This window comes from Myiozetetes cayanensis, unplaced genomic scaffold, assembly GCF_022539395.1.
Source record: "Myiozetetes cayanensis isolate MyiCay16 unplaced genomic scaffold, myiCay2020 scf12, whole genome shotgun sequence".
Taxonomy (NCBI): Eukaryota; Metazoa; Chordata; class Aves; order Passeriformes; family Tyrannidae; genus Myiozetetes; species Myiozetetes cayanensis.
Genome location: NW_026086826.1, coordinates 161,100 through 189,017, shown reverse-complemented (window position 1 = coordinate 189,017; position 27,918 = coordinate 161,100). Strand labels below are relative to the sequence as shown.

General features: G+C 42.9%; 2 protein-coding genes across 6 annotated transcripts in view; both read left to right on the top strand.

The window, feature by feature from the left end:
• The first annotated feature begins 5,378 nt into the window (after nucleotides 1-5,378).
• Nucleotides 5,379-20,737, top strand: SAMD13 (sterile alpha motif domain containing 13). 4 transcript variants are annotated; one of them, XM_050306751.1, is made up of 5 exons: nucleotides 5,379-5,444; nucleotides 6,806-6,895; nucleotides 9,984-10,068; nucleotides 14,184-14,295; nucleotides 19,519-20,737. In XM_050306751.1, the coding sequence occupies exons 2-5, from the start codon at nucleotides 6,874-6,876 to the stop codon at nucleotides 19,660-19,662; spliced, it is 363 nt and encodes a 120-aa protein (XP_050162708.1). In that variant the 5' UTR covers nucleotides 5,379-5,444; nucleotides 6,806-6,873; the 3' UTR covers nucleotides 19,663-20,737. The 4 variants fall into 4 exon arrangements, with proteins under 4 accessions (XP_050162708.1, XP_050162707.1, XP_050162710.1 ...); XM_050306750.1 differs by lacking the exon at nucleotides 5,379-5,444 and adding an exon at nucleotides 6,081-6,544; XM_050306753.1 differs by lacking the exon at nucleotides 5,379-5,444 and adding an exon at nucleotides 9,096-9,198 and having other exon boundaries at nucleotides 6,081-6,895.
• DNASE2B (deoxyribonuclease 2 beta) overlaps nucleotides 14,184-27,918 on the top strand; it is a 33,404-nt gene continuing 19,669 nt past the window's right edge. Inside the window, exon 1 of one of the 2 annotated variants that reach the window (XM_050306749.1) lies at nucleotides 14,184-14,295. The gene's annotated coding sequence lies outside the window, so the exon portion shown is untranslated. Of the gene's footprint in view, nucleotides 14,296-19,784; nucleotides 19,929-27,918 lie in introns of those variants that run through there. The other variant, XM_050306748.1, reaches the window with a different exon arrangement.

Sequence of the window (27,918 nt, the reverse complement as noted above, 5' to 3'; positions counted from 1 at the left end):
GATCTCAGGATATCTTCCCTAACTTCTGAATTTGATGATGAGTAAAAGTATTCATTAAATCTAAGGTCTAGTCACATTTTTACTTTTTTTTGTGTTGGTTTGTGGTTTGGATTTGGGGAGGGGTTTTATATTACAAAAAGGGATGCCTGTCTGAAGGAACTTGCATATATTGAAAATGTGTTTTATTCTTATAGTTGACTACTACAAAAAGCTCTTATCTCAGTGGGATAACAGCAGCTTGAGGTTTCCATTAAATCTTTGGGATGAGTTCCCAACATTGTGTTTCAAAGCCAGTAAAAATTCCTTTGGAATCCTTACAGCCTCGTTATCCTGTTCCCTCCCTCAGAAGGTCAAATATAAATGTCTTTGCAAAAATTTATTTCTAAGAATTGTGTTTATGTAGCTCTTTGTTTTAAAGTTTAAAAGCAACCCAGTGACAAACTTGCATGTTTCTTACTAGTCCTCAGTTTATAAGGTTTAGATTTTGATAGATCACACAGTGGCAGTGTAGTGTCTGATTGCAGATGCTGCTTTCTGTGTTAGAAGCAGCCCGGCTGCAGGTGAGGCATCTGTGCCAAGGACGAGATAAAGGCTCTGCCCAACCTGTGTACAACGTTGCAGCACAGAAGTTCTTTAGGATGAACAGTTGTAGTTGGAAGGAGTTTGAAGACAGAGGTCAGGGATCTGTTCCCATACATAGGCAACCACAATAAGATGTTTTCCTTTGCTGGGAGGTAGTCATCAGAAACATCCTCCTTTGCCTTTGCTTCCAGGGTGCTGTGGAAGATTGGAAAGGACACAGCTGTAGCTATGTTGACACAAATGGAGCAAGGTCCAGCAACCAGGTAGACTGGTTCATTCTGAGTGTGTCCAGTCAGTTCCAGGAAAAATTACTGGTGATTAGGGCAACAAAGAGAAAACTTGAGTGTTGGAAGGCTTGATTAACTGTCTGAAAATCTTCCCCCACCAAGACAATTTGTTTCAATTTAAACAAGTAATCCAGCACTCCATTTGCATTTAGTGTACACAGCAATATCACAGGGACTGCCTTCTACCAGAAGTATTGCTCTTTACTGTGTATCTGCATTGCTACTTTGAATGTGTATGTAGTTATGTAAGTTACAGTGCAAGAAAATGAATGCTTGATTGGGACGTCCTTTCGATTTTTTCCATCTTTACCCTCATCTTTCTACTTGATGTTTTCATGAGTAGGAATATAGGTGTCAGGACTCTGTTAACCATAGGTAACACTGTGGATTATAAATGTTTTCAGCTGCTCCCCTAAAAAATTATAATGTGTGTCCCCGGTTAATATATTATCTTTATATCCCATTTTTCCCTTGCCATATACATCAGAAAGTATGCATCTGGCAGGCTTGCTGACCAGTGGAAAAAACTAAGAGGAACTGAGCAGGCTGCCTTAGTAAAGACATCATGTACCAGAAGGAGGATTATGGTGGCAGAATCAGTCTGAGGGCTGTGTGATATAACAGGTACGTTGTGATATGGTTTGTTAATGCCAGCATGTTAGTTTGTGTCCAGAGTGGCTCTACTGCTATAGAAGTACCTGCTCTGTGCTTCAGGACGTAACCCAGGGCTTGGCTCCAGGAGGGTATCCGTATCAGAGAGCCATCTCCCGTGGCCAATGGGAGCTCATGCATTCTGGAAAGGAATTTCACATCAGCAAGGGACGTTTCCTGCCAAGAGAAGTATTGCCATGAAGGTTGGGGGCAAAATATCTCCCTGAAGTCTCATAAACTTAGTTGGTCTCTTTTAAAGCCACACAAATTTGAAATGAATGAAAATGCTTTTTCACTTGGGATTTGTACAACCCGAAGCTATGCTTTAGGGCATTCCTAATATTATGTCTGAAGTTCTTAAACTGGTCTTAATTCTGCAACTACTTATTAACTAACAGAACTTAACTCTGACTTTTCTTGAACTTTTTTTTTTTTTTTTAATGTTCCAGGTTACTACAAAATTCTGTAAACTAAAATCATGAAACTAGATGATCTTTAAGGTCCCCTCCAACCCAAAGAATTCTATGATTGCAGTTTTACTAGCTCTCTGTATCCCACACTTGCCAGTAGATACCACATTTACATGGTGTGGAACACTGTGTGTAAGAAATATCAGCTGCAGAGCACATTAAGAACAAGAGACTTGGAAAATATTTAAGAGCAGTAGGGAATGAGAAATTTGGACTGTGCCTGTCAGTTAATACATGCAATACCAGCCATGAATATTTATTCTTTATGTATTAGTAGATTTTATCATCACCATTGGTCTACCCTGGCCTCCAATCGGGAGGCCTGGAGACACACCATCTATAACGCTGCTGCTGCTTTTGAGAACACACGCAGGATCACTCTCGAGGAGAAAAGACAACGCAGAAAGAATCGCGTCTTGTCTGTATCACCTGGGGAGTCTTTCTGCTGTGCCTTCTGCAACCGGACTTGTCTATCTCGCATTGGCCTTTTTAGCCATCAGCGCGCTTGTAGCAAGCGTGGGTAGAGCCCTTTCAAATCTTCGTTCGCGAAGCCTAGCCATGATGATGATGATGATGGAGTAGATTTTACCTTTAAATCCTTTTAGAGTTAATAACTGCAATTTTTTTTTCACTGGTTTTCATATCAGCATCAGCAAAAAACCTTTTTTTGACACTAATTTGAACAAAATTATTTTTTCATAATATGTATTATTGCACAAACTGTATGAAAATTTCACTTAAAATTCCTGATGGATAAATCCTGTTTTTATTAGAAACTAGAATTGGGGGAGGGGGAGAGGTGTCTGTTTTAAGAGCACACAATCACACTGCTGTATTATGTGCACTTGAAAGTTCAGAAATAAGACTGCAGCAAAGACAGTCACCAGTAAAAATTGAAAAGTGCTCCTAAGATGATTTATTAAATAAATAATATTTATAGTAGAGGGTATAAATTTTTGAGAGTTGAATGCTGATCAAATTTAGATGTATCTACTAAACATATTTCATGAACATATTTCATGAAACCACTGTTCATATTTTTCTGAATCATGTGACCACCACAGCAGTCGGAGAGAAAATAAAGTTACAGCACACGTGCTCTTGAGAGCACCTCTGATCAGAGTCTCATCAACCAGTTTAAGAGCTAAGCAAATTTTTAAATGGTCAGTTTAACTGTTTTAACCTTAATGCAGCACTGTTGAATGCCATGTCTCCTTATGTTTGGGTGTGAGTATCTGGTTTTGGTTTATATCAAAGGGGAGAGCAGGGGGGAAACCAGGGTCATCTAATGCGTGTCTGAAACATTTACAGCACTGTAACAGTGGTTCCTTTCTTGCAGTCAGTGGTCAATTTTGGAAACCACTGTCCACCAAATAACGTGGGCATCCTTTGAGCACAAAGGATTATATTTACACACAAAGCCCAAGGTTCTAATTTCTTTTGGTTTCCTTACAGTTCAGTGCCTATGAGCAGATAGAGCATGCATAGTGGCACCAGTACTAGAGCTGCAGAAAATGCCTTTCTCTGGATCTGGGGTGCTTTCAGAGGGCTGAGGAGCAGCACCTTCCAAGGCTGATCAAATTATGAAATGCTGTGTTCTGGTCTTACACACCTGGCATCAGTTCTGGCAGTTATACCAAAATAATAGCACGGAAAGGAGATGCCAGTATTTACTGGTTGCTTTAAAAATTTGGATGTTTCTTGACAGGCAGGTTTTTGACTCCTGGGAGAAAAGCTTCCCAGAAAAGTGGGGAAAAAAACTAGCACTAATGTCTTAATCTAGTATTTGAAATATACTTGAGATTTCTGGTTGTTTTTTATTGACTGTTTTTTGTTTATAACTGTGGTTTTCCATTCCTGTGTGCATCAGCATGTTGTGCTTTTCATTTGCCTTGCTTCATACAACCAAAGTGTTACCTTTCGGATTTCCCATAGATATAGCAGCTATTTCACGGAGATGTCTGAGCTCTGTTTATATAAAATACTTTTATTAGGATGGATTCTGTTTAACAGTGTTGGTATGTCATATGAATGTTTTTTATAAGCTTGCTACATTATTACAAACTGGGCAAATGTGTGGCAGGTCCTACTGCTAGTATGATCACAGTGAGCTGTGTTTTTTACAATGATTTTTTAATATGAAGTATAAGCTTTAAAATAAGAAGGGTTTATGTCTGGACAGAAGCTTATTAAATATGAGCAACTCCCACAATAAGAAGTTGCACAACAAAGTAAGTAGGGCGGGAAATTCTCAGTGAAGTGGATATAATTCACGTGCAGGAAGATTTATTTAAGCAGTTCAGTCCTGGAAACAAGGAAGCAAAAGCAGAAAGGTATCGCTGGCCTTGCATTGCAGTCTCCCCATCAGGACAAACCAAGAGTCTTTGCCCCCCTGCCTTGTCAGTAAGTGTGGGCCATGCTTCTCCCCCCAGGCTTGCGGCCAGGGAGCTGTGTCGCTGACTCAGCCTGTGCATCTGCAGAGCTCTGAACCCTGGCACTGGGCCTGATACCCACAGCTTTGACAGAAGTTTTTGCACATCTACAGATCCTGGGTTTTACCTTGTAAGAACGTACCTAGGTAACTGCATGAAATGTAAATTGAGGCTGACTGGCTCTTGTGCTCTGATCTAGCACTGCACACTTAATTGCCTTGGAAATGAATGCCAGGGTGGTACCAAGTCACTCTGCTTTATTCTAGCCACAGGTTTTCTGCCTCCCTTCCCTCCACACTTATTTAACATCAGTGCTATCTTTAGCCTTTTGTCTTTAGGCTTTATGCAGAACTTCAGAGCAACATGACAATGCTCAGCGCTGCAGAAAACCCTGGCAGGTCAGAAGGGGACTCTGAAGAAGACATAAGTTTTTTGGGGAATCTTCCTGGCCAAGGCAGGAATTGAAGAGAGGCGCTTCATTGCTGTACTCCTCGGGCAGACTAGAGTTCCTTGATGGGAACTGTCCCTGATTCCTATATATGCAGTGCTGAAGTAGGGAAGGGAGAGCAGGACAATGGGTCCAATAGCTGTTGATCCTGTGCAGCAAGGTAAGTGTCAAAATCCTATTCCATCAAACTGTAAAGACACTGGACAGGAGTTGAAAAGACCTTAACTGAGGAAAGACAGTTTTCTGAGAGTAAAGTGTTGGAAAGGTGCAACCTGGACCGGTAACAGGGTTTTTGTGTCTGAGTATACTGTAGTTGCCAGGGACTTTGGAAAAGACCCTTAATTTCTCTAAGTAGTCCAAGGCTGTCTAAAATCATCTGGCGGACAAGCTGACATCTACACCCATGTCACTTCCACCCCTGCGACAACTTACTTTAAGACAGCCTGTGCCCCAGCCTTGATTCCCCTGCCTCCAGTGCTGTGCGTTACGAGGAGCTGATCATTTGTCGCTGCCAACACGCTCAAGTGAAATGTCTCCGCAATTGGAGCATATCTGGTTCGCTTCCGTGCTCACGGTGAGCCACAGCCGCTCCCCGACAGCCCCGGGATGTCTCCCCGCGCACGCAGAGCACCAGCGGCCCGTCCGGGAGCGCCCCGGGGCCGTGAGGGGAAGGTCCCGCTCCCCGCGGACCCCGCGCCGCGGGGAGAGCGGCCCGCTGAGGAGGGCCGCTGAGGAGGGCCCGCTGAGGGGGCCCGCTGAGGGGGGCTCGCTGAGGGGGGCCCGCTGAGGGGGGCTCGCTGAGGGGGGCCCGCTGAGGGGGCCCGCTGAGGGGGACGGTGAGGGGGAGGGCCCGCTGAGGGGGCTCGCTGAGGGGGCCCGCTGGGGACCGCTGAGGGGGGCCCGCTGAGGGGGCCGCTGAGGGGGAGGCCCGCTGAGGGGGCCTGCTGAGGGGGACGCTGAGGGGGGCCCGCTGAGGGGGGCCGCTGAGGGGGCTCGCTGAGGGGGGGGCCCGCTGAGGGGGCTCGCTGAGGGGGGCTCGCTGAGGGGCTCGCTGAAGGGGGCCTGCTGAGGGGCTCGCTGAGGGGGGCCCGCTGAGGGGGCCCGCTGAGGGGGGCCGCTGGGCGCTGAGGGGGCCGCTGAGGGGGCCGCTGAGGGGCTCGCTGAGGGGGGCCGCTGAGGGGGGCTGCTGAGGGGGGCCTGCTGTCAGGGGCGCCGTCCTGTGGAGGGCACCGGGCGGTCCTTGGTGGCAAAGAAATACCTGTTCTATACAGGGATACGGCCCGTTCTGCTCTGCATAAGGCTAGATTATGGAGGGGGGCTTCCCTCAGTGGGAAACCACGCAAGTCCTGCATTGTTTCCTCATTCAGCTTTCCCCGTGAACGTGTTTAACCATGTTTTTACCCAGGACACTGGAATAAGGAAGGTTTAAAGGGCTTTATTTAGCTCTAGGGGAGCTGAAACTCAGTACCCGCTGCACAGCTAACAGGGTGCTACACTCTCTTTTGCCACATGTGTGGTGCATTTTGTCTTCATCTACTGTTTTCATTGTCAGGGACAAAAAAATGATAGGTCTTCTGTAGAAAGCTGCCCTTTCCAGTACCCAGAAAACAGGGTCAACTGCTGTCCGATAGCTGCACTGAGCTCTGTGTGTTTCCCCCTGTGTGACAGCAGAAGGTGAGACATAGGTTACCAACCCTAGTCTCACTTTGTTCCCTTGCACAGTTTGAAAACGTGTTGGTTTTTTTTTCCAGAAGTAGGATGCAAATAGTCAAACGAAAGACTAATTCACTTTTCTGCTTTGTCTCCCTCCAGACATAATTTCATTAGAATTAAACTACCTTACCCCAATGAATGAAAACACAAGCCACAGATGATATTCCACATTGAATTTGTCCACAACCCATTTTATTAAAATTCCTCTCTTTGTTGTTCAAGGTCCTCAAGAAGGAATGCGTGTACTCTGTGAGCCTCACTTTAAATACTCAAAGGATTAATTGAAGAACATGATGGAAGGAAGGGGAAAGTGTGAGTAAAATAACTCGTTTATATTTGTATCCTCAAATGTCAGTTCATTACCAAAGTTAAAAACCAGCTGATACAGAAAACTCATGATGGCCTCATTCAGAATGCTTATTTCTTGAGACAGAATAGCCTTGCTTTGCTTACTTGTCCAACAGAAATATGCCATGTTTTACAGTATGCTTTGGGATGTGAACTAAAGAGGGTTTTCTTTAGGGTGCACTACATTTAGTACTCTATTTATCTTGTTTATCTGCATTTATTTAAATCCCAAAGGAGTGAGGACTGTCACTGCTCTCTGTTCTTAATACTTCTGTCGATGTTTGAGTGCCATTATTTGCAGTTTTCACAACCTTTGGTTATTTATTTGACAGCATACAAGTCAGACAAAATGAAGTGGTCGGGGAAGTCATGTCTACAGTCCTTTGCACAAAAGTCCAGTTTTCTGGTGATTTTAGTGCTCGTAACTGTGTCCGGTCAGCAGTTAGGTGATCTGGATCTCGCTGCAGCCAGGGTGCAGTAAGCTTTGTCTGGGAGTGAGACAGATGTACGGTGCCTGGGACAGGCCCATGTGCCTGCTCTGCTGGCAGCAGGCTCTGTCTGTGCCGGCTGGGGCACTCCTGTCACAGAGCTCTGCAGAAATCTCTAGGTTCTGTATGAATCCACAGGTAATTTGTAATGTCCCCCTTGCCTCGCAGCAAACAACAAGGTGTAATTTGAGTGGTTTGACTCAGAAGGAAACTCTGTAAGTAAAGCATTCCACAAATTCGAAGTAACCCAGGCTGTTAGGGATAGTGAAAAGATAACAGCATCTGGCTGGGACACAGCCCTGGCTGCAAAAGCCCATGTGTGGGGAAGGTGGGATGTGTTGGTTGGTATTCCTTGCTTAATTTCCCTGGCACTGACAGCATCTCGTCCATGTAATGCATCTGTGCCATTAGAAAACATGAAAAATTTTGAAGAATACATTAAAAAATAGCGTAATAAAAATAATTTTTAAAAAGTGCTGTTGCCAGATAAACTTGAAAACTTTTAGGTGGGATTTTATTGCCAGTGGGCCAGACCATGTCATTTGTAGGCACTTTGAGTTATTCCTTTCTGTACAGCAAATCCCGTGGGTACGGTGTCCTTATGAAATAAAGTCTGGAGCTTAGACCACTAACACATGTAGATGTCCCCGGGAATCGGTGTCTCTATCCAGGCCAAGCTTGCTGTCCACGTGCGTGTTGACTAACTCATTCTAGAAGTAATTTTTATTATCTTTATCAATTTTCCTGAAATCTGGCTGCTCCTATTTCCCACCTTGCGTAAAATCTCTTCGACTCGGTACTGCATCCTTCAGGTCCCGAACGGGGGAGCTGAGCGCTGCCCCGCCGTGCCAGCACAGCGCTGCCCGGCGCTGCTCGCGGCTGCCCTGCAGGTACGCCCTGCCGGAGGCTCCGCGCCCGCTCCGGCCCGCTCCGCGCCCGGCCCGGCCCGCTCCGCGCCCGGCCCGGCCCGCTCCGCGCCCGGCCCGCTCCGCTCCGCGCCCGGCCCGCTCCGCTCCGCGCCCGGCCCGCTCCGCTCCGCGCCCGGCCCGCCGATCCCGGATCCCCCGCCACCCGCGGAGCGCGGCGGGCGCGGCGCCTTTAAGGCGGGGGCCATGAGGCGGGCGGGCCCGTGTGGCGGGCGCGTCACGGGCCGGGCGGGGCCGCGCCCGCCGCCGCTCGGAGCCGCCGCGCAGCGCCCGCTGCCGCCGGGGGGGCGGGGGCCGCGGGCCGCGGGCTCCGGCGCTCCGCAGCAGCCGGGGACCATGCGCTGGTTTAGTTTCTCGTAGGTAGGTTTTTCTGCCTTGCTTTCCCCGCCCCCAGCCAGAGCTGACGATGCGGTGCAGGCGAGCGGGCGCGGGGGTGCCCGTGAGGTGGTGACCGGGTGTCACAGCCCCGGCGGGGGCTCCGCGGGACGTGCCCGCCCCGAGCCCGGGGGCGCCGGGAGCTGCGCGGCCGCGGTGCGGGGGCGTGCGGCAGGTAGTGTGGGTGTCACCGGCAGTCACCTCAGGTGAACCGAGAAGTGATTCGGGGCAAGACTTGAAGCTGCTCGGTCAGCGCTGCAGGAAGCATCTTTTCGATTAGTTTGTTACTGTTTTCTTGGTGCTTTGCGTGATGTTTAATAAAGGATCCTTTTTTTTTAACAACAGTGTTAATTGCTCTTCTCTATTTTTGCAAAGTTTTAGCTGAAGAGCATGATTTCCCTGTTATGTGCTTCCCAGAGCTTGTGCCGTTTCGCTGGCATCCATTAATGCTACACAGCGAGAACATCCTGAGTCCTTGGTCAGTTCTCTGGTGCTCTCTGAAACAGAAATGGCTTGCTTGAGAACAGAAGGGAAAGGCTCGGGTCGTTTCTGCATGTTTTGTGGAGTGGTGGAAAAAGCTGTGTGGTGAAAGTACTCCAGCACGCTGTGAGGAGGGAAATTAACTGGATTTTCTCTTGTGTCCTTCATGTGCTCCTTCCCTTTTTGGAGTTTGGTATACTATACTTATAAAAGAAGCTAGTGCAGGAAGGATGGTCTTATCGATAAGATACTGATGATAGATACCTCAGGAGTTTGGTGCTCAATTAGTAATTCTGCTTACCCGTTTTATGTTTGAGATGAGCAAAAATGACTGTGCTCATCTGTATCCCAGAGTCCCCGTTTGTAAAGCCAGGCTATGATTTCCAAACCTCTCTAAGGATAAGATCGTGTGTCTGTCTGGACTCCTCACAGGCTGACTCAAGGCCTATTAAGCTGTCTTGATACACAGCTATACATGGTCAATCTCCATGTACATGAATATATAATTTGATCAAAATTTTAACACTTTTAAAAAGGATCAAATTCCTTGATTTTCAGGCAATAAATATTTCTTGTGTTTGAAGCACAGGTCAACTTTTTTCTAGTTCATTAGCTCCTGTTGGCTTTGCCAAGCTTCTGAGAAAATCAGTCTTTGACAGCACTATTGCTCTCAGGTGGAAACATGCTTGTGTCCCTGTAGAATACTTGTTTCTGTTACATTATGTTGCTCTTGTCATAGTAGCAATAATTAAACACTGCTTTTTTTCCCTCCCTGTTAATCAGTTGCTGAGGTAAAAGAAGCCTCTATCCTCCCCATGCTAATTGTTGACATGGAAAACAAGGAAAATGGCTCTCTGGATGTCAAAAAGTAAGTGAATTCCTAGTGCTCTTTTTCTGTAAACCGCACATGGATTTTGAATGTAGTTTTCCTTTGATCTAATGCGATTGGCAATTGTGAGCATCTCCATCTTTGTTCATTTCAAACCTTCTCTGTTCTAAACTATTTTTATTGTATTTCAACTTTGAAATAGAAGAGTCTAGGGCACTGAGTTACTTAGAAGAGGTGTGCAGAAAAACTGTATAGCAGTGGAGGGATGTAGAAGCTTGTAACTTGAGTTAAGGGTACACCTTCCTCCATTAATTTTTTTCCTCTCAACTAGAGAAACTGGTAGTACTGTAACCAGCATTCTGCCTCTGCTCCCCTGCCTGCAGAGCCAATGCCTAATGGAGAGAAGTGTCCTGTGTGGAAATCTGCATTCTGTCTCATTCAGAAACACATATGCCCTGCTCTGCTGTCAGCCCACCTGTCTGGTGGCTGAGAAGTAGCAGCAGCAGCAGCATATCACTTCAGTGTCAGTTCTCTTCTGAAACAGATATTTTAAGCTGTTTCTTGGAGAAACCCTAAACTGCTGGGTTTTTACTTCAGACCTAGGGTGGGAATAAGACAAAGATACGGTGTGCACTGCTCTACTGTTTTCTTTTGTCTCGTAAACTGCAGGTTAAGGGATAGGTGCTGCTTTGTAGGCATTTACTTATCCTTAAAGGTCAGAAATTCTTAGATTAGGACTAGCAATTTTGAATGAAGCCGTGATGTGAGAAGTGAAGTTCTATGTGGAAAAATCTGGCCTTGCTGCTTTATGGTTATAGAAGCCATGCTGAGATAGATGTACACATATGCATATGTATTAAAAGAAAAAAAAACAAACAAACAACAAACCACAAAGAAAGGTACCAGAGTGAGTTCTTTGTCTGTCCTCTCGAACTGCAGCACTTCTGCGCAGCTGCAGCTCATTCTTTTCCTTCAGATCCCTTTACATAAGCCATCCAAGAAAACATGACAATGCTTAGGCTACCAGGCACTAGAGTAATATAAATAATAATAATAACGGTCACTTCAGGATGCTGATAAACACCTGATTATGACACAGCCTCAAAAGATCTGATGGCAGCCATTAAAATCAGCATCCTGCCCCTTCACTTGAGATGCTGGCTGTACCACACCAACATAAAGAGCATTTTCCTATTCAGTGAGTATGAATAGATTATCGTGTATGTCCCTCAGAAGCCACCTTCAGCTGACAGTCTGGCTTCTACAATGAGTACTCTGGTGGGAGGAGGGTGGCAGTCAGTGCAAGGACAGTTCACATTTAATCATTTTCCCTGAGGCTTCAGTGAAAAAGGCTCAAATACTGATTGCTAAGGTGGCTTTGTAGAATGGATGGGAAATATAATTAAACTGATCAGGGCTGTGGTTTCTAGATGAATGTATATAGTATGTTTGTGTGCTTATCTGCAAAGGAAGTATTTGACACTTTGTTGAAGTGGTTATAAATAGCTTGGATAAAATCTGTTTGTTCTCAGCTATGGCTTCTCAGACCTTGCTGCTTCTGCCACATGATGGCAATAAAGGCACAGGGACACTGGTGAAAAGCAGACAAGCCTAATCTTTATTCATTGTCAGTGCATCTAGTATCTCATGTCAAAGCCTAAAATGCCAGTCCTCTTAAATCCTTTTGCAGCATCCGGAATGTCAGGCATAAAGCAGTGTATGGCCAAGCTGTGGATGTTATGTATTCGCTTTCCTTGTTTAAAGAATAGAGCCATGTCAGCAGCAGGGCAAGGAGGAGACTAAAAGGTCTACAAGCCAAATGAGCATCTGTGTGGGTAGATGGGTTAAAATCCAGCCGGCCTCCAGCAGTCTGCCACATGCCTTCCAGTCCTCTGCAGCTGTAGCTGTGGAAATTGGCTCCACCTACGGTCCAGCATGATGCTATTCCTTGAGGAAGGAACTTGCAATTATTTCCTGCAGTTAGTTAATGACAGAGATAGAGCCCCTGAAGTTATTGCAGTTGGGCCTGGGATGGGGTTGGGCCAAGCTGTTGTTCCCTAGTGACAAAAGCTACAAAAAACCCCAACACACATGGGCTGATAAAAAACTGTGGGAAGGAGGGTTTGGGACTGTATTTAACTTGAAATTAGAATGTTTGGAGAAGCAAGCAAATCATAGTTAGGACGTATTTTTACGGATTGAACCTTTTATTTACTGTTTAGGAAGGATTAAGTTCTGTATCTCTTAGAGTTTTTTCTACTAATGAGTTCTTGGGATTTCGTTTGTCTATTTTTAAGTAAAGATCAAGTCATTGGAAGTGGTAGATTATTACGTAGCAAAAATGCAAAGATTTAAATATAATTCTTCAAATGCTGCTTTTATAAATATGTGTAGATTTTATGTGGTGCTTTTCCCATTTTACTTCTTACGCTTCAGAATGTGCACAACAGTGAAATTTTTTAAGAGAAAGGCATTTTTTGGCTTAAAAAAAACAAAAAGGAAAAAAAATGCAGCTCTGATAAGACCAGATAGTCCCAGTTTCAATTTTGCTGAGTGTTGCTTTCTATGTAATCACAATCAGTGAAGCAATTCATGAAGTAAGTCATTATGTGATGAGCAAAAGTGAGAAACTGGTCCTTTGCTTATTGCTCTGAGATATGCAATAAGTGAAAGAAACTGCTTCTGGAAACCCTAGTGCAGCATAGGTTGTGGATGAGTCCCTACAGTCAGATTTTGTTACCATATTGACAGGTACATTTCAAGAGTTAGGGGAGACGCAAAAACCATTGTTTTCACGAGTTCTCCTTCCCAGGCCTCAGAAAGTTGTAGAAATTGGGATGTTGTAGAAACAGTGATAGGAGGCACTCTATGTGATTCTGTTTGGCTGGTTTGAAAAATGGTTGGCCCTTTATTGGCCCCCCAGTTATTTTGCTGAAAGACATCCAAGTCCTGGCAAGGCAGAGGTGGTGACAGCTGGAAAAGAAAAACTTGGAGGACAGAACAAAAATGGTGTCAGCAAAGCATAATCTGCATATCTTTTCTAGCTGGTGCTGCTGAAATCAAAGTCCTGTTGCTCAGCTTCAGACCTGAAATGGACAGGATTCTGACCTCTGTCCTGATCTGTACGTTTTCCATCTTTCTTCATTAGTATTAGGATGAAGCATGCAGAACAATGAAAAATGTTTGGCATGAAATTCAGGACTTTCAGCTGGAGAAACATGTTAAAGAAGCTCTTTGATGTCTTGCTCTTCATCCTCATAAATCCCAATAGGAAAGGCAATCAAGCTCACTGTGTGTCTTTTACCAAGAATTTTCAGATACACAAAGCTTATCTTTGTGATATGGTGATTCCAGTTTGAGGAAAAGAAAGGCAGAATAAAGATAGTAATATGAATGTTTGGTTGGTTTTGCTGCTGTGGAAAACAATTGCGTGAGGTTAGTCACAGAAGGAGTTAATTCTGATTGCATTGAACAGATGTTTTCTCAGATTCATAGTTATTTAAAAAGTCCATATATTTGTCTGAGGATGAGTCCACAAACAGATTTGGGAAAGTTTCTATATTAAGAATAAGTGCAATCATTTGGTGCCTCTTTTTTGTTTTGTTTGGTGTTTTGTTTTGTTTTTGGGCGGGGGGGAGTGGTGGTGGTGGTGATGTTTGTGTTTGTTTAGTTGTTGTTGTTGTTGTTTTTACAAGGTAAAGACGGTTACCAGTAATTTCTAGGCACCTTACAAGGAAGCACATTCTCATCTGGGAAAAGAATAACGGACACACAATTCTTTAGGTACTTGGTAGCTGAAAACAAACTGAGGGCTTGAAAGACAGGAATTTGGATCCTCAGTTATGGCAGTCTTCATTTTCCAACAACAAAGGCAGCACACTTGTAGGAAGATCCTGACTGATTACCTTTGGCTGACGTGAAGATTCATATAATTTTTTCTTTTCTGAAGGGAGAGCTACCTCAGTTGTCCTAAGCATTAGGTCTTTGAAATGGAAAAGGAGTGACTGTTCTGTATCGAGGCAGAGGGAGTTGTGTCAAAGAATACTTTTCCTGAAGAAACAAGGAGGGAGGGGATGTATGTGGGGTGTACACAAGGAAGCAGCAGATGTTCTGCACACATTTAGTGATTACTTGTCTGGATTTTCACTTTGCAGTTCAGTAGAGAATGGGAGACCTCCAGATCCTGCTGACTGGGCTGTTACCGATGTTGTGAATTATTTCAGAACAGCTGGATTTGAAGAACAAGCCAGTGCTTTTCAAGAACAGGTAAACCTGTTATCAAATGCCTTCTGATTGCCACAAGTTTCTCTGTTTTTGCCATAGGCCTGACTATGTAAAATGGGAGTGAAAATCTCACATTAATGGGGGCATTTGAGTCCATGATTGGATGGCAATCCATGGGACTGTGAACTTTTGAGTAATAATATTTTTCTGCAGGCTGTGGCTAATGAGCTGGAGTTTGTTTAAAATAGTCATTAGAAAGGTAAGAAATCTAAGCAAATTTTCCAGCTTGAACTCAGTCTCCCTGTACAACCCATTCAGTTTCACTGTGTCGAATAGTGAATAGTACTTCCCTTCTTCCTTAGTATATTGTGCAAGTACACTCATGAGTATTTATAAAACACAGGGCTCCTAAGCAACAGGTTGTTTTTGAAGGCCTAGAATGAAAAAGAGGCTGCTGTGTTACAGTGAACTTGGCAGTACAAGTGAACAGGGATAGGGAACTTGATTCAGTACAAGGGAAAGGATGAGTTGATAGGGGAGCATTGTGTTCATACGACCCTCTGAGAGAGAGGTTAGGTCTTTGTTTCTGGGCCTTGTAGCTGCTGATGCTGATGGATGACTTCTGGTAGATTTGACCAGCAAAAGAGCTTAACAATCAGATGGCCCCTTGTCACTCACCTGCCAGCAAACTGGTAAAGGGGGCAGAATAGGGAAGTCAGCTTACTTGGCCTAAAGCCCACCTGTTCCACAGGGGAGTAACTTACATCTCAAGATTGTCAGTTCAGCACCTTTCCTGATAAATCTGTATGTTTAAGTGCAACTGCAAGGAAATTAGTCACCAACATTTGTCCTTACTTATCAAAAGAGATGGCTTGACCTTCCAAGGCAATGGGCTAGTGCAAATTACTTGGCAGCTTTGCAGGGACACTGGGCATCTCATATGAAATAACATCATTGGTCAGGGTAATGTTGCTGGCCTTCAGAACCATGTCTGTCAAATCCCATCTTATTGTAACTGATGAATATAATGAATTATCTTTTGTATATTTGTTCTTGGTGTTGAAAAGCCTGCTATTGGGTGATTCTCTGGCAAGTTGCAGATGAAGGTTCCTTCTGCAGCTGCTACTTATTTTTCAGAATTTGAAGATGGGTAAACAGACCAAAAAAGAAAATATTTAAGTGTGTCCGTTCCTTAATACCAGCATCCATGTCTCCTCAACAGCCCTGGAAATGTGGCTTAAAAACCCACACGGACAAAGTAATTGTGGCCTCTGGAAGTTTTTTGTCTTGTACTGACAGATACTTCTGACTTTCATCAAATATCTTAACCTCTCTGCACCTCAGCTGGCTCGTCAATAATACTGCAGTAATTACTACTGATCTTTCAGCAGCAGGGTGAGGCTAACTCACGAGTTTTGGCAAAGCAATTTGCAACAGCCTTATGGAAAACAGCGTGGAAGTAGAGTGTAAAGGTTTTGCTAGTATTCTGCAGTGAGGGCAAGTGGTTTCAGTAGGGTAACTGAGGATTCTGCTAGGATAGGCATGTGCAGAAATGTGGCTGTGATTCCATTGCCAATGTCACTTTATGCTTGGAGAGAGAGGCAGACAGCTGCCACCAGGATGTGACCAGGAGCTGTGGCGTGGACAGTCACTGCAGAAATCATTGTCACTTCTTTGCCCCTCCTTTCCATTAGCAGCACAAGGAGCAGCAAGTATCTGGTTGTACATGCCAGCTCTGCCAGCCTGTTCCCTGTCTGGATCAGAAACAGGTCCATAAACAATCCTATCCCTAAACTCTTACCAGTGGTGGTGTTCAGTTTCTTCTACACTATTTACTAGCCACTAACTGTAACTCTGTCTTCTTATGGTATCTGTTATCGGGATCTTCCAGGTATGGCAGTGCAGACAAGTTCACTGTGATTCCCAGCCATCCTCTGTCTATAGAGCACCAGTCATGCAGCTGAAGTTTTGGCCATCTGTGTTTTCCTCTGCCATTTGCAGTTTGTGTGGGCCCCTAGAAACCAGATCTGCTACTGCCCTGAATATGTACTGGAAAAGGAATAAGGTTGTAAGTGGTAAAGGAAAGTATTCAGTGTCACCTACAACACTGGAAAATTGTTTTCCATTGAACTTCTTTGGTAGGGGTAGCACAATGGTTTCCTTACAAAACATCCATAGCCCAGAATGTAATCTGTTATTATGTTCAGCTTTTACACAACAGTAGCAGAGTCCACACTTTCTTTTGATGAATCTGAATACATCTGGACTTGCCTAAAACAAGTGACTCAAAAAATTTTTAAGACCTGAATTTGTCTTAAAATATTTTAAGGACAATGAGAAGACATTTTAAGGGCTGTGGAATGTTTTATTGAAAAACATTTTAAGTGCTGTATTTTAAGCGCTGGTAAGAAGTGACGATTGTATGATTATTATACCTTATTCCTTCTTGGAGTTCCACTAATGTCAGCAAATCAGAAGAGCTCACTGATGAAAACAGATTCAACTCAAAGATACTGCCCAATAATAAAAAACCATAACATCAGCAAGCAAATCAGGCAAGCCAAGAAGCTGGGGACAGAGGATACCTAAAGAGGGGGGAATACCAGATGCAGGCTGAGGGTGTGAACACCTTCAAAGAAATGCTACCTGTCAGCATGTGGCTGAGCTTTCTCTAGGAGGCCCGGGAGCACAGGGGCTGTAGCTCACTCCAAGACTGAAACTGTTTACAAAGTCTCAAGATATGCTAGTGCTGTGACCTTTGTTATTGCCCATGTGGCTTCTTAACCATTAGTACTGTGATAGCCACATTAGCCCAGTGCTTGTTTCCTGGCTCACTGCAGCCCTTACCAGAAGGGAATCTGGGGTGTGATACCAGCTTGTGTCCACTGCTGCTTTCCAGCAGAGCCAAGGCATGGAGGAGCATGTGAATGTGCTGGATGCCGTGCTTTCATGTTGCCTGTGCTGTAAAACCTTGCAGTTCTCAGAAAGGGCAGAAGGAGTGGTGGGAGGACTTGAAGCTTAATCAGTCCTCTGGTTATTTGCTGAAGACAATATTCAACTGCTGTTGAGGTCATTCAGGCACAGTGGGAAATTACTGTTAGCTCTAATTGTGCAGAGGTGTCTCTCTGAAGGTAACAAAAAAAAAGGCATACTGAAAGCTAGCACTGAAGTTGCATCCCCCCCCAAAAATACAGAAAATAGAGAAGTAGTAGAGAAGAAATCAGAGAAGTCACCAAAGCATACAAAATCTTATCTGGTGCCAAAAAATGGAGTAACTGTGACGATTCTGCAGAAGCGTGTTTATGTGGAAACTTAAAGGAAGTGGAAGAGGTAAAAACTTACAATACACACAAAGGTAGAAAATGCTTGAACTCTGAATACATAATCACTCATTTCTACACAGATGTTAAAGAATCAGTTTTCTATTCAATGAAAGCCTTAGTAGTTACCAGCACTTCTAGAAATCACAGGAAACCCTATGGAAGAAAAAGGGGAAGGAATAGATGCTTTTTTTCCTATTCTTGGAGTTTCTCCTGTTCCAGGTACTCGATTTACTTCACTGGGATCCTACCAAGCTGGAGGCTGTTCCTCCTCCATAGCATCGTTGAACAGCAGCAGAAAAGCAACTTCAGATCGGTCATAGCAATGAGCAAAATACTCACTGGTGTCAAAATTCCCACAGAAAGAATTGTGACGAATGGAAAAGAGAGGATAGAAACTGGTTTTAACCATTAACATTCTCAACAGTAATTGGAAAGAGACCTGCTATAATTGGGTAAAAAGTTATTGGAAACTTTTTTTTTCTTTTAGACATACTGTTACTTTGTGCTTCTCTGAGGGATTAACAGTCGTATATATCCTGAGGATATTCTAAAGAAATTCCACTTTCAGTTGATCTTTGACTATATTGTGGTTTGTCCATGTATTTTGTATTTATAAACTTTATCAAATTGTAAGAGAGATCAGTCTGGATAAATTCATGCTGAACTGTAACATAAGTCTTCCTCTTTTCATGTTGCCTTGCAATCAAGAATGGGATCTCTAACATTTCCAAGGCAACAGTTAATATTCCTAAGGAACATGCTGCAGTTTGATAAATTGATGTGTAATGTTTATAATACTTATAAGAAAACTGAATTTTGGAAGTATATTAGAGGACAACGACAATATGCCAGCATTTGAATTCATTGTTGGCTATTGATAACAAATTCAGCAGTTAATAGTGGGGGTTTTCTTAATTAGAAGTGAAAAAAGAGTGCAACAGCAGAGTGAAGTCCTGTGCAGGAGAATGCCAGATAGGGCTGTATACTTTTTTGGGTTGTGATGCCCTGTGGAGGTCTGGCTGTGTTATGAGACATCAATCAATGCATGGCTGTGTAACTGCAGCTCCTGTTTCTGGAGTAGAGCTGTAGGAATGTGTAATGAAAAGGATGGTCCCATGTCTAAAATGGAGGAGGGAGTTGAGAGATGTGGATTCTTTCTTTTCCATTTTGACCTTTGAAAAGTCATTCAGAGGTAGTTTTCAAACATATGGCAAGGTTTTGAGATGGAAAAAAGCCCCAAAGCCTACAGGATTTCTAACCTAAACACGTCAGAAGGTCAAGGTCTGAGAGAAAAAAGCCCCACCATATCCGGGATTTACAAATGATATTTAAGCAGGAAAGTGTAAGCATTGTTGAGACCTCAGCTGGCAAGTTGCCACTTTTCTCCTCCTCGCTTGTAAGTGGCAGAAGAGAAGTTCCCTCAGAGTGCCAAGCTCCAGTTAGGCCCTTCTAAAATTTCTGATTGCAAGAGTCTTCTCCTTGTTTTCCCGCACAAGATGCATGGGAAGGTTGGCCTTTTAAAGAAGGCACCTGAAGTTATTAGCAGATACTGATGAGTCTAAACTTGCATATTGCTGTCAATAGTAATTCTGAAATGCACTTCATAAGCTGCTTTCTTAAGGGTATCCTTCCCTTAATGGCTGATAATTATGCAATCTGCACTTGTACCTATTAATTTGAAAGAGGTTTACAAGGAGGGAATTTTGAAATTAGGCTCATTTGAATTTTTTGCTTGACTAAATAGTATTTATACCTTAGTCAGCACAGGTGAGCACTTGAAAAGCAGACAGCAGAATTTAGCAGCTATAAACATGGTTTCAGGAAAATAAAGGCTGCTATTTCTTTTCTCACTGATCCTCTGTAGTAGTCTTTTGTTGCATGACTATTCTCATCTGTTAGATTTGTACATTTGTCTTTATCAACTCTTTAATTCTTCTTATAGGAAATTGATGGCAAATCATTACTGTTGATGACAAGAAATGATGTACTGACTGGACTTTCATTAAAACTGGGGCCTGCGCTGAAAATCTATGAATATCACGTAAAACCTCTACAGACACAACATCTAAAGAACAACTCTTTGTAGCGAATTGTCTCATTGGGGTCATGTACCTCAAAGGAAAAATAAGCAATTTGGTTTCATGTGATGGAACTTTGTAAAGAGGGAATATATCTATTAAGAGTTTAAACCAAATTACAATATATATCCTATTGGATAGAGATGGCAATATACGAGTCTGAACTGAGAGAGGTTGTGTGTATTTTTTACATAGTACATAATGATTTTCTCTTTTAGGAAGTGTCAGTGAGTATGTTGAGATAGCTACATCACTGTATCCAGAACAAAAGGAGGTATGTCATTCTCATTTTTGAGCCAGACAAGTTCTTGATTTCATTAATTGAAATACAACCAACAACAACAACAAAACACCAAAAAACACCAACCAACCAAACAAAAAACCAAAAAAAACACAACCACAAAACCAATCCCAAATAAAGTTTTCATGCATCTTTAGAAGAGAGAAACTAGTTAAAGTAGGTTTTGGTTTACACTGAAGACGTATTAAAATTATTACTACTTTTAATTTTAGGATGGGACTGACACTTACCAAGTCACCCTTTTTTGCAGAGGGTCCTATTTTGACCTTATTAAGGTTTTCTGTGGTATGCTGCAATGTTTAAAGCTGTACATACAACTAACATAACTCCTTCGATAGCGGAAGGTGTTGGTGACAGGTGAAACTGGGTTGTGTATTTTTTGCTGTTCTTTAAATTTTCAACTTATTTTCACCTGTTTTTAATAGTAGTCCAATGTAAAATATACTTGGGTTTTAAAGGTTTGTGTTCCTTTGCAAACAACAACAAAAAAGCTTAATTTTATTCCTTTTTTAATTTATGATTGTTTTCTAACATTATGCAGAAATTTGTAAAAAGTAAAATTCTGCACATTTTTAATACTGTCTGTCTTTGGTGTTGTAATGATTGGGGTTTTTTTAATGCTTTACTTAGCAGTTTGAATACTTGTTTTAAGAACTGAAAGAAGCTGTCTCATCACCATATATCTCTGTTAAAAGAGAGTCTTGTTCAGTCTGTTTGTACCAGTTCCCTATTTGATAGGTTGCTTGCTATTTCCCAATAAAACATTGCTTATGTTTGGATTCAGTTTACTTTACAGATCTTTTACTTTCTCTCTTTCTTGGTTGTGGTATATTTGAGCTCCTGTTTTTCTCCATTTTCCTATTAAAAAGGTACCAAAATCTATTTAATATTTTATGTTCTTGTGATTACTTTTAACATCACCTACCATGATATTTAAAGATTTAATTATTTTTGCTTTTTCTTATATGGTGTTACATACTGCTGAAGGAGAAGCCCTGGTCACAGTTCATCGGTAGCACCTGGGCTTCCCTCATCCCTGTCAGAGAAGCAGAGCTGCCGTGCTAGCCCTGGTGCACAGGGTGATTTGATTTACCCCACAACATCTGGGAGACAGCCCATGGATGGTGCTAAGCCCTGTCTGGGCTCACCATCGTCTCTGGCCCAGAGAGCGTTGTGGTAACCCCCAAAACTGGAATGTGGGGTTGTATTGGTGAGGCTCAGCCAAGGAACCAGGAAGTAAGAAACAAGCATAAGAGTGTGGTGAAAGTGGAAATAGTGTGGGAGGAAATGGTGAGGGGGTGCAGCTGAGAAGGGAGAAGGGTGCTGCTTTCTGCCAAGTGGGGAAAGGATTCAGGGAGAGGAAGGAAAAGCTCCTGTAGTGCCCTGCTTAGGTGGTGGCCCTGTCTTCACTCTGACTTGGCCAAGGGCGAGGTGGATGTTCATGCTACGGTGCTGAGAGAGTTGCTTATGGTTTCTGGTGTTGACATTTGAGAAGGGATAAAGCCGTTAACATAACTATGCCATAGGTAAAGCTTATGGTGTATGCTATAATACATAAACTATATACAGCAGCATGCTTTCTTGTATACTTTCAACTCTTTACATTGTACAGCATGTTAATTTGGAATCTGAGATAATAGGATGGAGATGTATTGACCATTTTTTTTCTGTCCCTTGTACTGTTCTTACTTCAGGTATTGGTCTCTTAGCAGCAGGTTTGTAAGTCACGTTCTGAATTCTGCTTATGATTTTGTTTATAGTTGGTAGTGTCCAGAGGTCTGCTTATGATTTTGTTTATAGTTGGTAGTGTCCAGAGGTACCTACTGGGAGTGAGGATCTTCTGCAAGACTAGATTCAAATGGAGATCATCATTGCTGCCTTGGGAAGTTTTGAGGTATAGTCTGTATCAGGCTAATTGTGGGCTGCAATTGAAAAATTATATATAAAACTCCTAAATATTTTAATATAGAATTAGGTCTGTTTATGAAAAGGATTATGAAAAGCTGTGTGCAACAGTCTGCACATGCCTACCAGCCTTGCATTTGTAGAATTGTTTTTGGATGAGAATACTTAGTGCTGTGTTACTGAAGGATTAATTGAATATTCTCTTCTTCTCCATTTGCATGTTTGGTGTGGGATTGACATACTTTGTGGATCTATGGATGACATAGAATTAAAAGTAAACATATTTATTCTATGAGGGAGTAAAAATGTCTTCTGTGCAGACATGAGAGTGCATTTGATGATTACTGAGCACAGTTTTTCCTTTTAATATGTTTTAATTAGCAAATGAATTGCATTCAGAAACATCCAGATGGTATTCCCCTTTTCCTCAGCACCACTGAGTCACACAAGTAAAGACGTAACAGAAAGCTTGCTGCGAGTGCCAAAGGGAATTTACAGGTTGTTGCTCAAAACTGTGACAATTTTTTTACTATCCTTGATCTTTATTGTAGTTTCCTACAGTTCTCTGAGCTTTCTAATGCTGCTGTTCCCTTTGTGCAGGTGACCGTTCTGGTCTTACATTCCTCTTGCTGTTTCTGGGAGAACAAAAAAAATCTTTTTAAAAGAGACTGGAGGGTTTGAAAGAGGAAGTCAAAGCCAGATTATTTTTAGCTACCATTCCTCTTGCAGAAAACACAGCTGCTGTTGAGATGGGGAAGCGACTGATAGGCATTACTTGGATACCATGTCAGTATGCAGCTCTGAGTCGCAGAGCTATGCAGGAATCCAATTTATAACGTGCCCTTAAATGTGCCAGCAGCTGGGAGAGTCCCTCTTCCTTAAAAGCCCTCTCTGTGCTTTGGGTGATGGTTAAGCTGCCAGGTAGGACTGCTCAGCTGATACTGAGCATGACAGTGGTCTTTGCTTTCACCCCGAACTACAGTTCCGAGTGCCCTCCTCCTGGAGGCAGCTTTAAGGAGCAAAGCAGCAGTGAGCTGCCCTGCTCTACTGCGGGTCAGCACAAAAATGGAGCCGTGCTGCAGCCAAGGGCCTCCTCCTCCCTCTTCTTCCTCTTACCCGTTGTGTAATATGAGCAGTGCGTATCTATCGCAATCTCTCATGCACTTTTCAAAATTATCTGAAAGCATTACAGTATGCTTGCTCTGATATGATGGTTGTGAAATATGTGCTGGTATTGTTCATTAGCTCTGGTCTCAAGCTGTAAATACACAATGCCTGGCATATTCTCTTTGCACCCAAACATAATGCCGAGTGCCACACGTAGAGCATATATAAGACAACGGTCAGCAAAGTATGGGGTCTGTGGCTGTGCCTGTCCACCCAGATCACTTCCTCAACCCAGAGAAAATTGTTCTGACTACATACTGCTGTCTCCCATCCCTGCATGTTATATTGTTTCCAATTTGTTCTCATGTGCTGCACTTTATCAGTTTGTAGAAAATTCTTTGCTTCTATAATTATAGGACAAGATTTGGCAGCTGTAATGAAGGGAGTAGCCACCTGTGGATCACTCCTGGTTAAAAATGGCCCAGACAAAAGGTCTCATTAGGCCCTCGCTTTCAGTGATTACTTGCTAAATAACCTTTCCATCTTTTCAATGCTTTTTCCTACATGTTCGTATTCTACCCAATCCTTTCTGTCTTCTTCCTTTTAAAAATCAACATTTAATTGATGTGTTATCTTCAACACTCCTCTTTCTACTGTCACATTTAAGTTAGAATCACAGTTAATTTAAAATCAGAGGGTCATACTTTCTGTGAGTCTGGGATAAGCTACAAAATTATTTCTCATTTTTTAATGGTAGTGTTGTCTAAAATTTGAAAGCTGAGTCCAAGTAGGACCAGGAAAACATTACCTCACTTTGCCTCTATTCTGGTTCTTTGCTTCCAAGTCAGAACAGTAGTGCCTTCCCTTCCAGGAATGGCTTTTGGCCCAAAAGTCATGTGAGGAATTAAAGGACTGTAACTGTGCATGTGAACAGTGTAACCATCATCGGCTCAGTAAGCAGCAGGATGAGTGGAGCGGGATAGAGAAGGGTCTGCTCTACCCTTTCCTTCAGGGACAATTTACATAGGCAGTGGATTGGCTTCTGCTTCATCTAGTGAGATGACTTGGGGCTTGGGGATGCCAGCCAAGAGAGCTTATCCATATCCCATTCCATCCCACCCAAGGTCTCCATACACCTTCACCTCTGTGTTGCTCAGTTTTGACAGGAGCTTCCCTAGAGGAGGTGCAGAGGGCAGTGGCTGTCATTAGCCCATTGGCAGCCTGCAAGGGCAGCCTCAATTGGGAGAATGGGCAGACTGATTTAATAAATAGCTTTCATTCCTGTTGGGAAAGTCTGTCTTCTTTTTAATACGATAATGTAACAAGGTCATTAAATTATTTTTTGCTTAGCCTCTATAATTAGGGAATTGATTTAGTGATGTTACTTGGATCCCAGATGTATATGCAACTCTCAGAATAACATTGGTTAGTAGTCACTGTAAATTTGGGGAATACAGCTGTAACCTCAAATACCTGGAGAACCCAAAGGGAGCACCTTGAAGACTGTAAGTGGTCCTTGGTCTCCCATGTGGGAGTTTCATTGCTGCTGGAGGCTGCTGGTGAGTACTGGAGACAACCGTTATATTTATGTGCTGCACTTGTGAGCATATTTGTTAAAGGAGCAGTCAGCTGTTAGAACTGCTGTATCATCAGCTGATCTGCTGATAAGGCAACAGCAAGTGTGTTGGCAGTGGCAGGCTTGCACTCATCTCAAGATGTTCTCTTCCCCTTTTTGGACGATTGCTGTAATCCAGCTGCCCCTCTAAACACCCTGCAGTACTTGCTATGTTGAGGATGCCTGTGACTTTGCAGCAGCTAGTATCAAAAAAGGGAGGGAATGCCCATCATTTGCACCAGTCTCTGTTTCAAGAGTAATGTGGCTTTGTGTTGTCCTGGTGGATGGCATCAGGTGGAAGGAAGTAGAAAATAAGGTACTTGTAGATGAGTTTGTTCCCGAGCTGGTGGTGAAACCACAAGGAAAGGTGTGGTCTAGCAACCCTGTTTCACAAGGGTACTCTGAACTCCCTGCTTCCTTCGCTACAAATACCACGTGCTGGTTTAGCTGGGCTTTCCTGCCTGGGAATATGTGTGTCTTAAAGATTTGAAAACCTTGCAGGAGTACAATGCTATTAAAACTTGAACTGTTGTCTTTTTTCAGGCAGCTGTCAACGTTAATGGGGGAATTTATGCCTAATGCCACCCTTGGGAAGTGGCAGAAGCCCCCGCAGTACTCACAGTACTCAGGCTCTCTTGTTTTGGTTGTTACATTTCCCTCTGCACCAAAGGTTTCTCTACTCCCTTATTTACTTGAGTCCCTCCAGTATTGTTTGGGTTGGATTTTTGGTTTAGTAAGAACTAATCTCAGCTCCTGTTTTTTTATTATTTGATTGCCATTGATCAGGCCTATATCAGCTGATCTAGTAAGTGTCATTTATGCATGTATTTTATGTGGGAGTGGGGGGGTGTGTGCAAGCACTCAGGTACATATGTCTTTCTTAGTCTGCTATGAATGGTAAGGTTCAATCTCTGAATTGGAAAACAGTTTATATTGTAGCTGAGATGTGAGTTGGAGACATTTAATAGGTTTCCTTTCTAGATACAGCTGTGCATTTCCCAAGAGGAAGATGGTTGGCTGTTGTTTGTGTACAGATAGTGGAATTCTAAATTTGGAAGTATTTATATTGAGGGTTCTAGCCAGAAACAGGTTTTTGGTCACTTTAACTAGCTCAGTTCAACTCTGAATCAGATTTACGTACTCCTGATAAAAGCAAGATTAAATTTTAAAAATAAAAAGACAGCTTTAAAGAAGGAAAGAAAAAGTAGCTGGAATAGTTAATAAAAACTGTCAGGTTTAAATGTATGTTGGAAAGCAGGTAGCCTGAATATGTAGAGAATAATACAGTCAGGGAAGACAGAGCACTTGTGCTGACCCTGACAGTGACATTTGCTCTCTGTTTTAGATACTGGCTGATGAGTTTACCTGGTGCACTTTATCTGTGTAACATTGGTTGTGCACAGAGCAGGATCAGCAGCTGAGAAGAGCTGTGGTTGAACTGTCAGAATTGAACAGAAACAGGATGTGGAAGAATTGGATGCTAAAATGATAACATGCTTGTGCACGTGAAATACCCTGTTTCTTGGTAGGAGGTTTCAGACCCTATAAACTACTGGGATGTAGCCCAAGACCGGTAAGGTTCATGTTATCGGCAAGAAGTCGTATTTTAAACAGCAATTTTACAATCTGCTAGCTGCTGCTCATTTGCATCAAGTGTGATTTCATCAGCAAAGCATTGCAGCTGCTTCTGAGTAAAACACAGTAAGCAACTTGCCTAGCTCCTCAGGACAGGAACTGAAAAAAAAAATCTGTCTCAATGAAATTAATGCAAGTCCGTTGTGGAGACCGAATCTAACGAAGCCTGTGGGAATTTGGTCAAATTTCAGGCCCAGGTAAGTCTGGCTGAGTCCCATTTTCAAGAATGATTTATGCCACTGTTATCTGAATCTAATTACCATATGGAAAATTTGGGCTGCTTCCAATTGCCTGAGTACTTTCTTTAGAAGCTATCTGCCCACGTAAGTGACTCAGGCTTGCAGTGCTGGATGGAACTGCACTGAGATGCTTTTAAGGACTTACTGATGTCTGCATGTCTGTGGAGGTTTCTACAGACCACACTGAATGAGTGTACGTGTGGGCTTGCTGTCACAGGAGAGTCTCACTAAACAACTGGTTGCTGTTTTGTGTCCTCATTCTGCCATGAAGGTTAGTCCACCACTACCTTACAGGCCCACAAATGAAGCACAAAGAGTAATGAAGGAAGCCTGGTGCCTAGTGCAATAAATTTCTTATAAGGTAGAAAGGAAGTAGGTTGTGCAGATCTGCTTTGTTTTGAAAAGCGGGAAATGCGGAAATGTTCAGTAAGGTTCTTTTTCATCTATTGTTCCAGCTATTGGTAGTGAACTGTCATTTGGAAAAATATTGATCTCTTTTTGAGGTAAAATTGGTTGAACTAAAATATTACTTACAATGTTTACAGTAGTAAATGGTAAAGAGTCAAAAGCTAGTTTGTTTTTTTGATGTTGCTTTTTATTTGCCCATAAATGATACATTAATAAATTACAAGCACCTAGAAATGGCAGAAGTAGCAAGACATAAGCCCACAAATGCAATACAACACAATCTAACAAGGTAAGCAAGAATGTCCTGAGCAAAAGCTAGAAGTGTTGTAAATAAAGCTTTCAGAATTGGCTAGTGATCGGAGAACATCATATCTGGGACAGTTTCACTCTGTGGTGTCACTTATCCTGTGTTCCAGGAGATAACTCAGGGTTGTGAACAGTGTCTTCCCTTTGCATCTGTTACATCCTGCTCACCCAGGCAAGTTTCTATCTTGCAAAGTACCTGAAAATGTCACACAGTGCAGGACATCTCTCTCACATTTGGTGCCTGTGAACTTGATAATTGTACCCGGAGGAAGGCTGCAGGTCTGCCAAACTCCAGAGGCACAAAGGCAACTGAATTGCAGTTTTTAGAACTTACTTTGGGCATTTCCCATTGGACTTGTACATTGTCACATGGAGCCTGTGAAAGTGGTGCTTGGAGAAAGTGGGAGCAGGGGTTAGACGCTGTTAGAAGCTGAGCAAGATTCCTGTTGTAAATGTGGTAGCCCAGTTTGCAAGATGAGAATTGTTGACTGTATAGTTTTATCTCTACGTTCAAAGCCATCACCTGGGGTAATAAAGTAACATATGCATTGTCTGCCTGGCTGGCTTTCTCCCTACCCCTCCCCAAAATAATAGGGTTACTCCTGCCTGCTCAGAAGTCATAAGATTATTAGACTAAGGAAAATTATTTAATTAAGCCTACAGAGATAGCCCAAACCCTCAAACACCTCAGTGATTAATATGAAAGTAGTTATATAGTAACTTTTTGATCTAATGAGTAGCAGTTGCA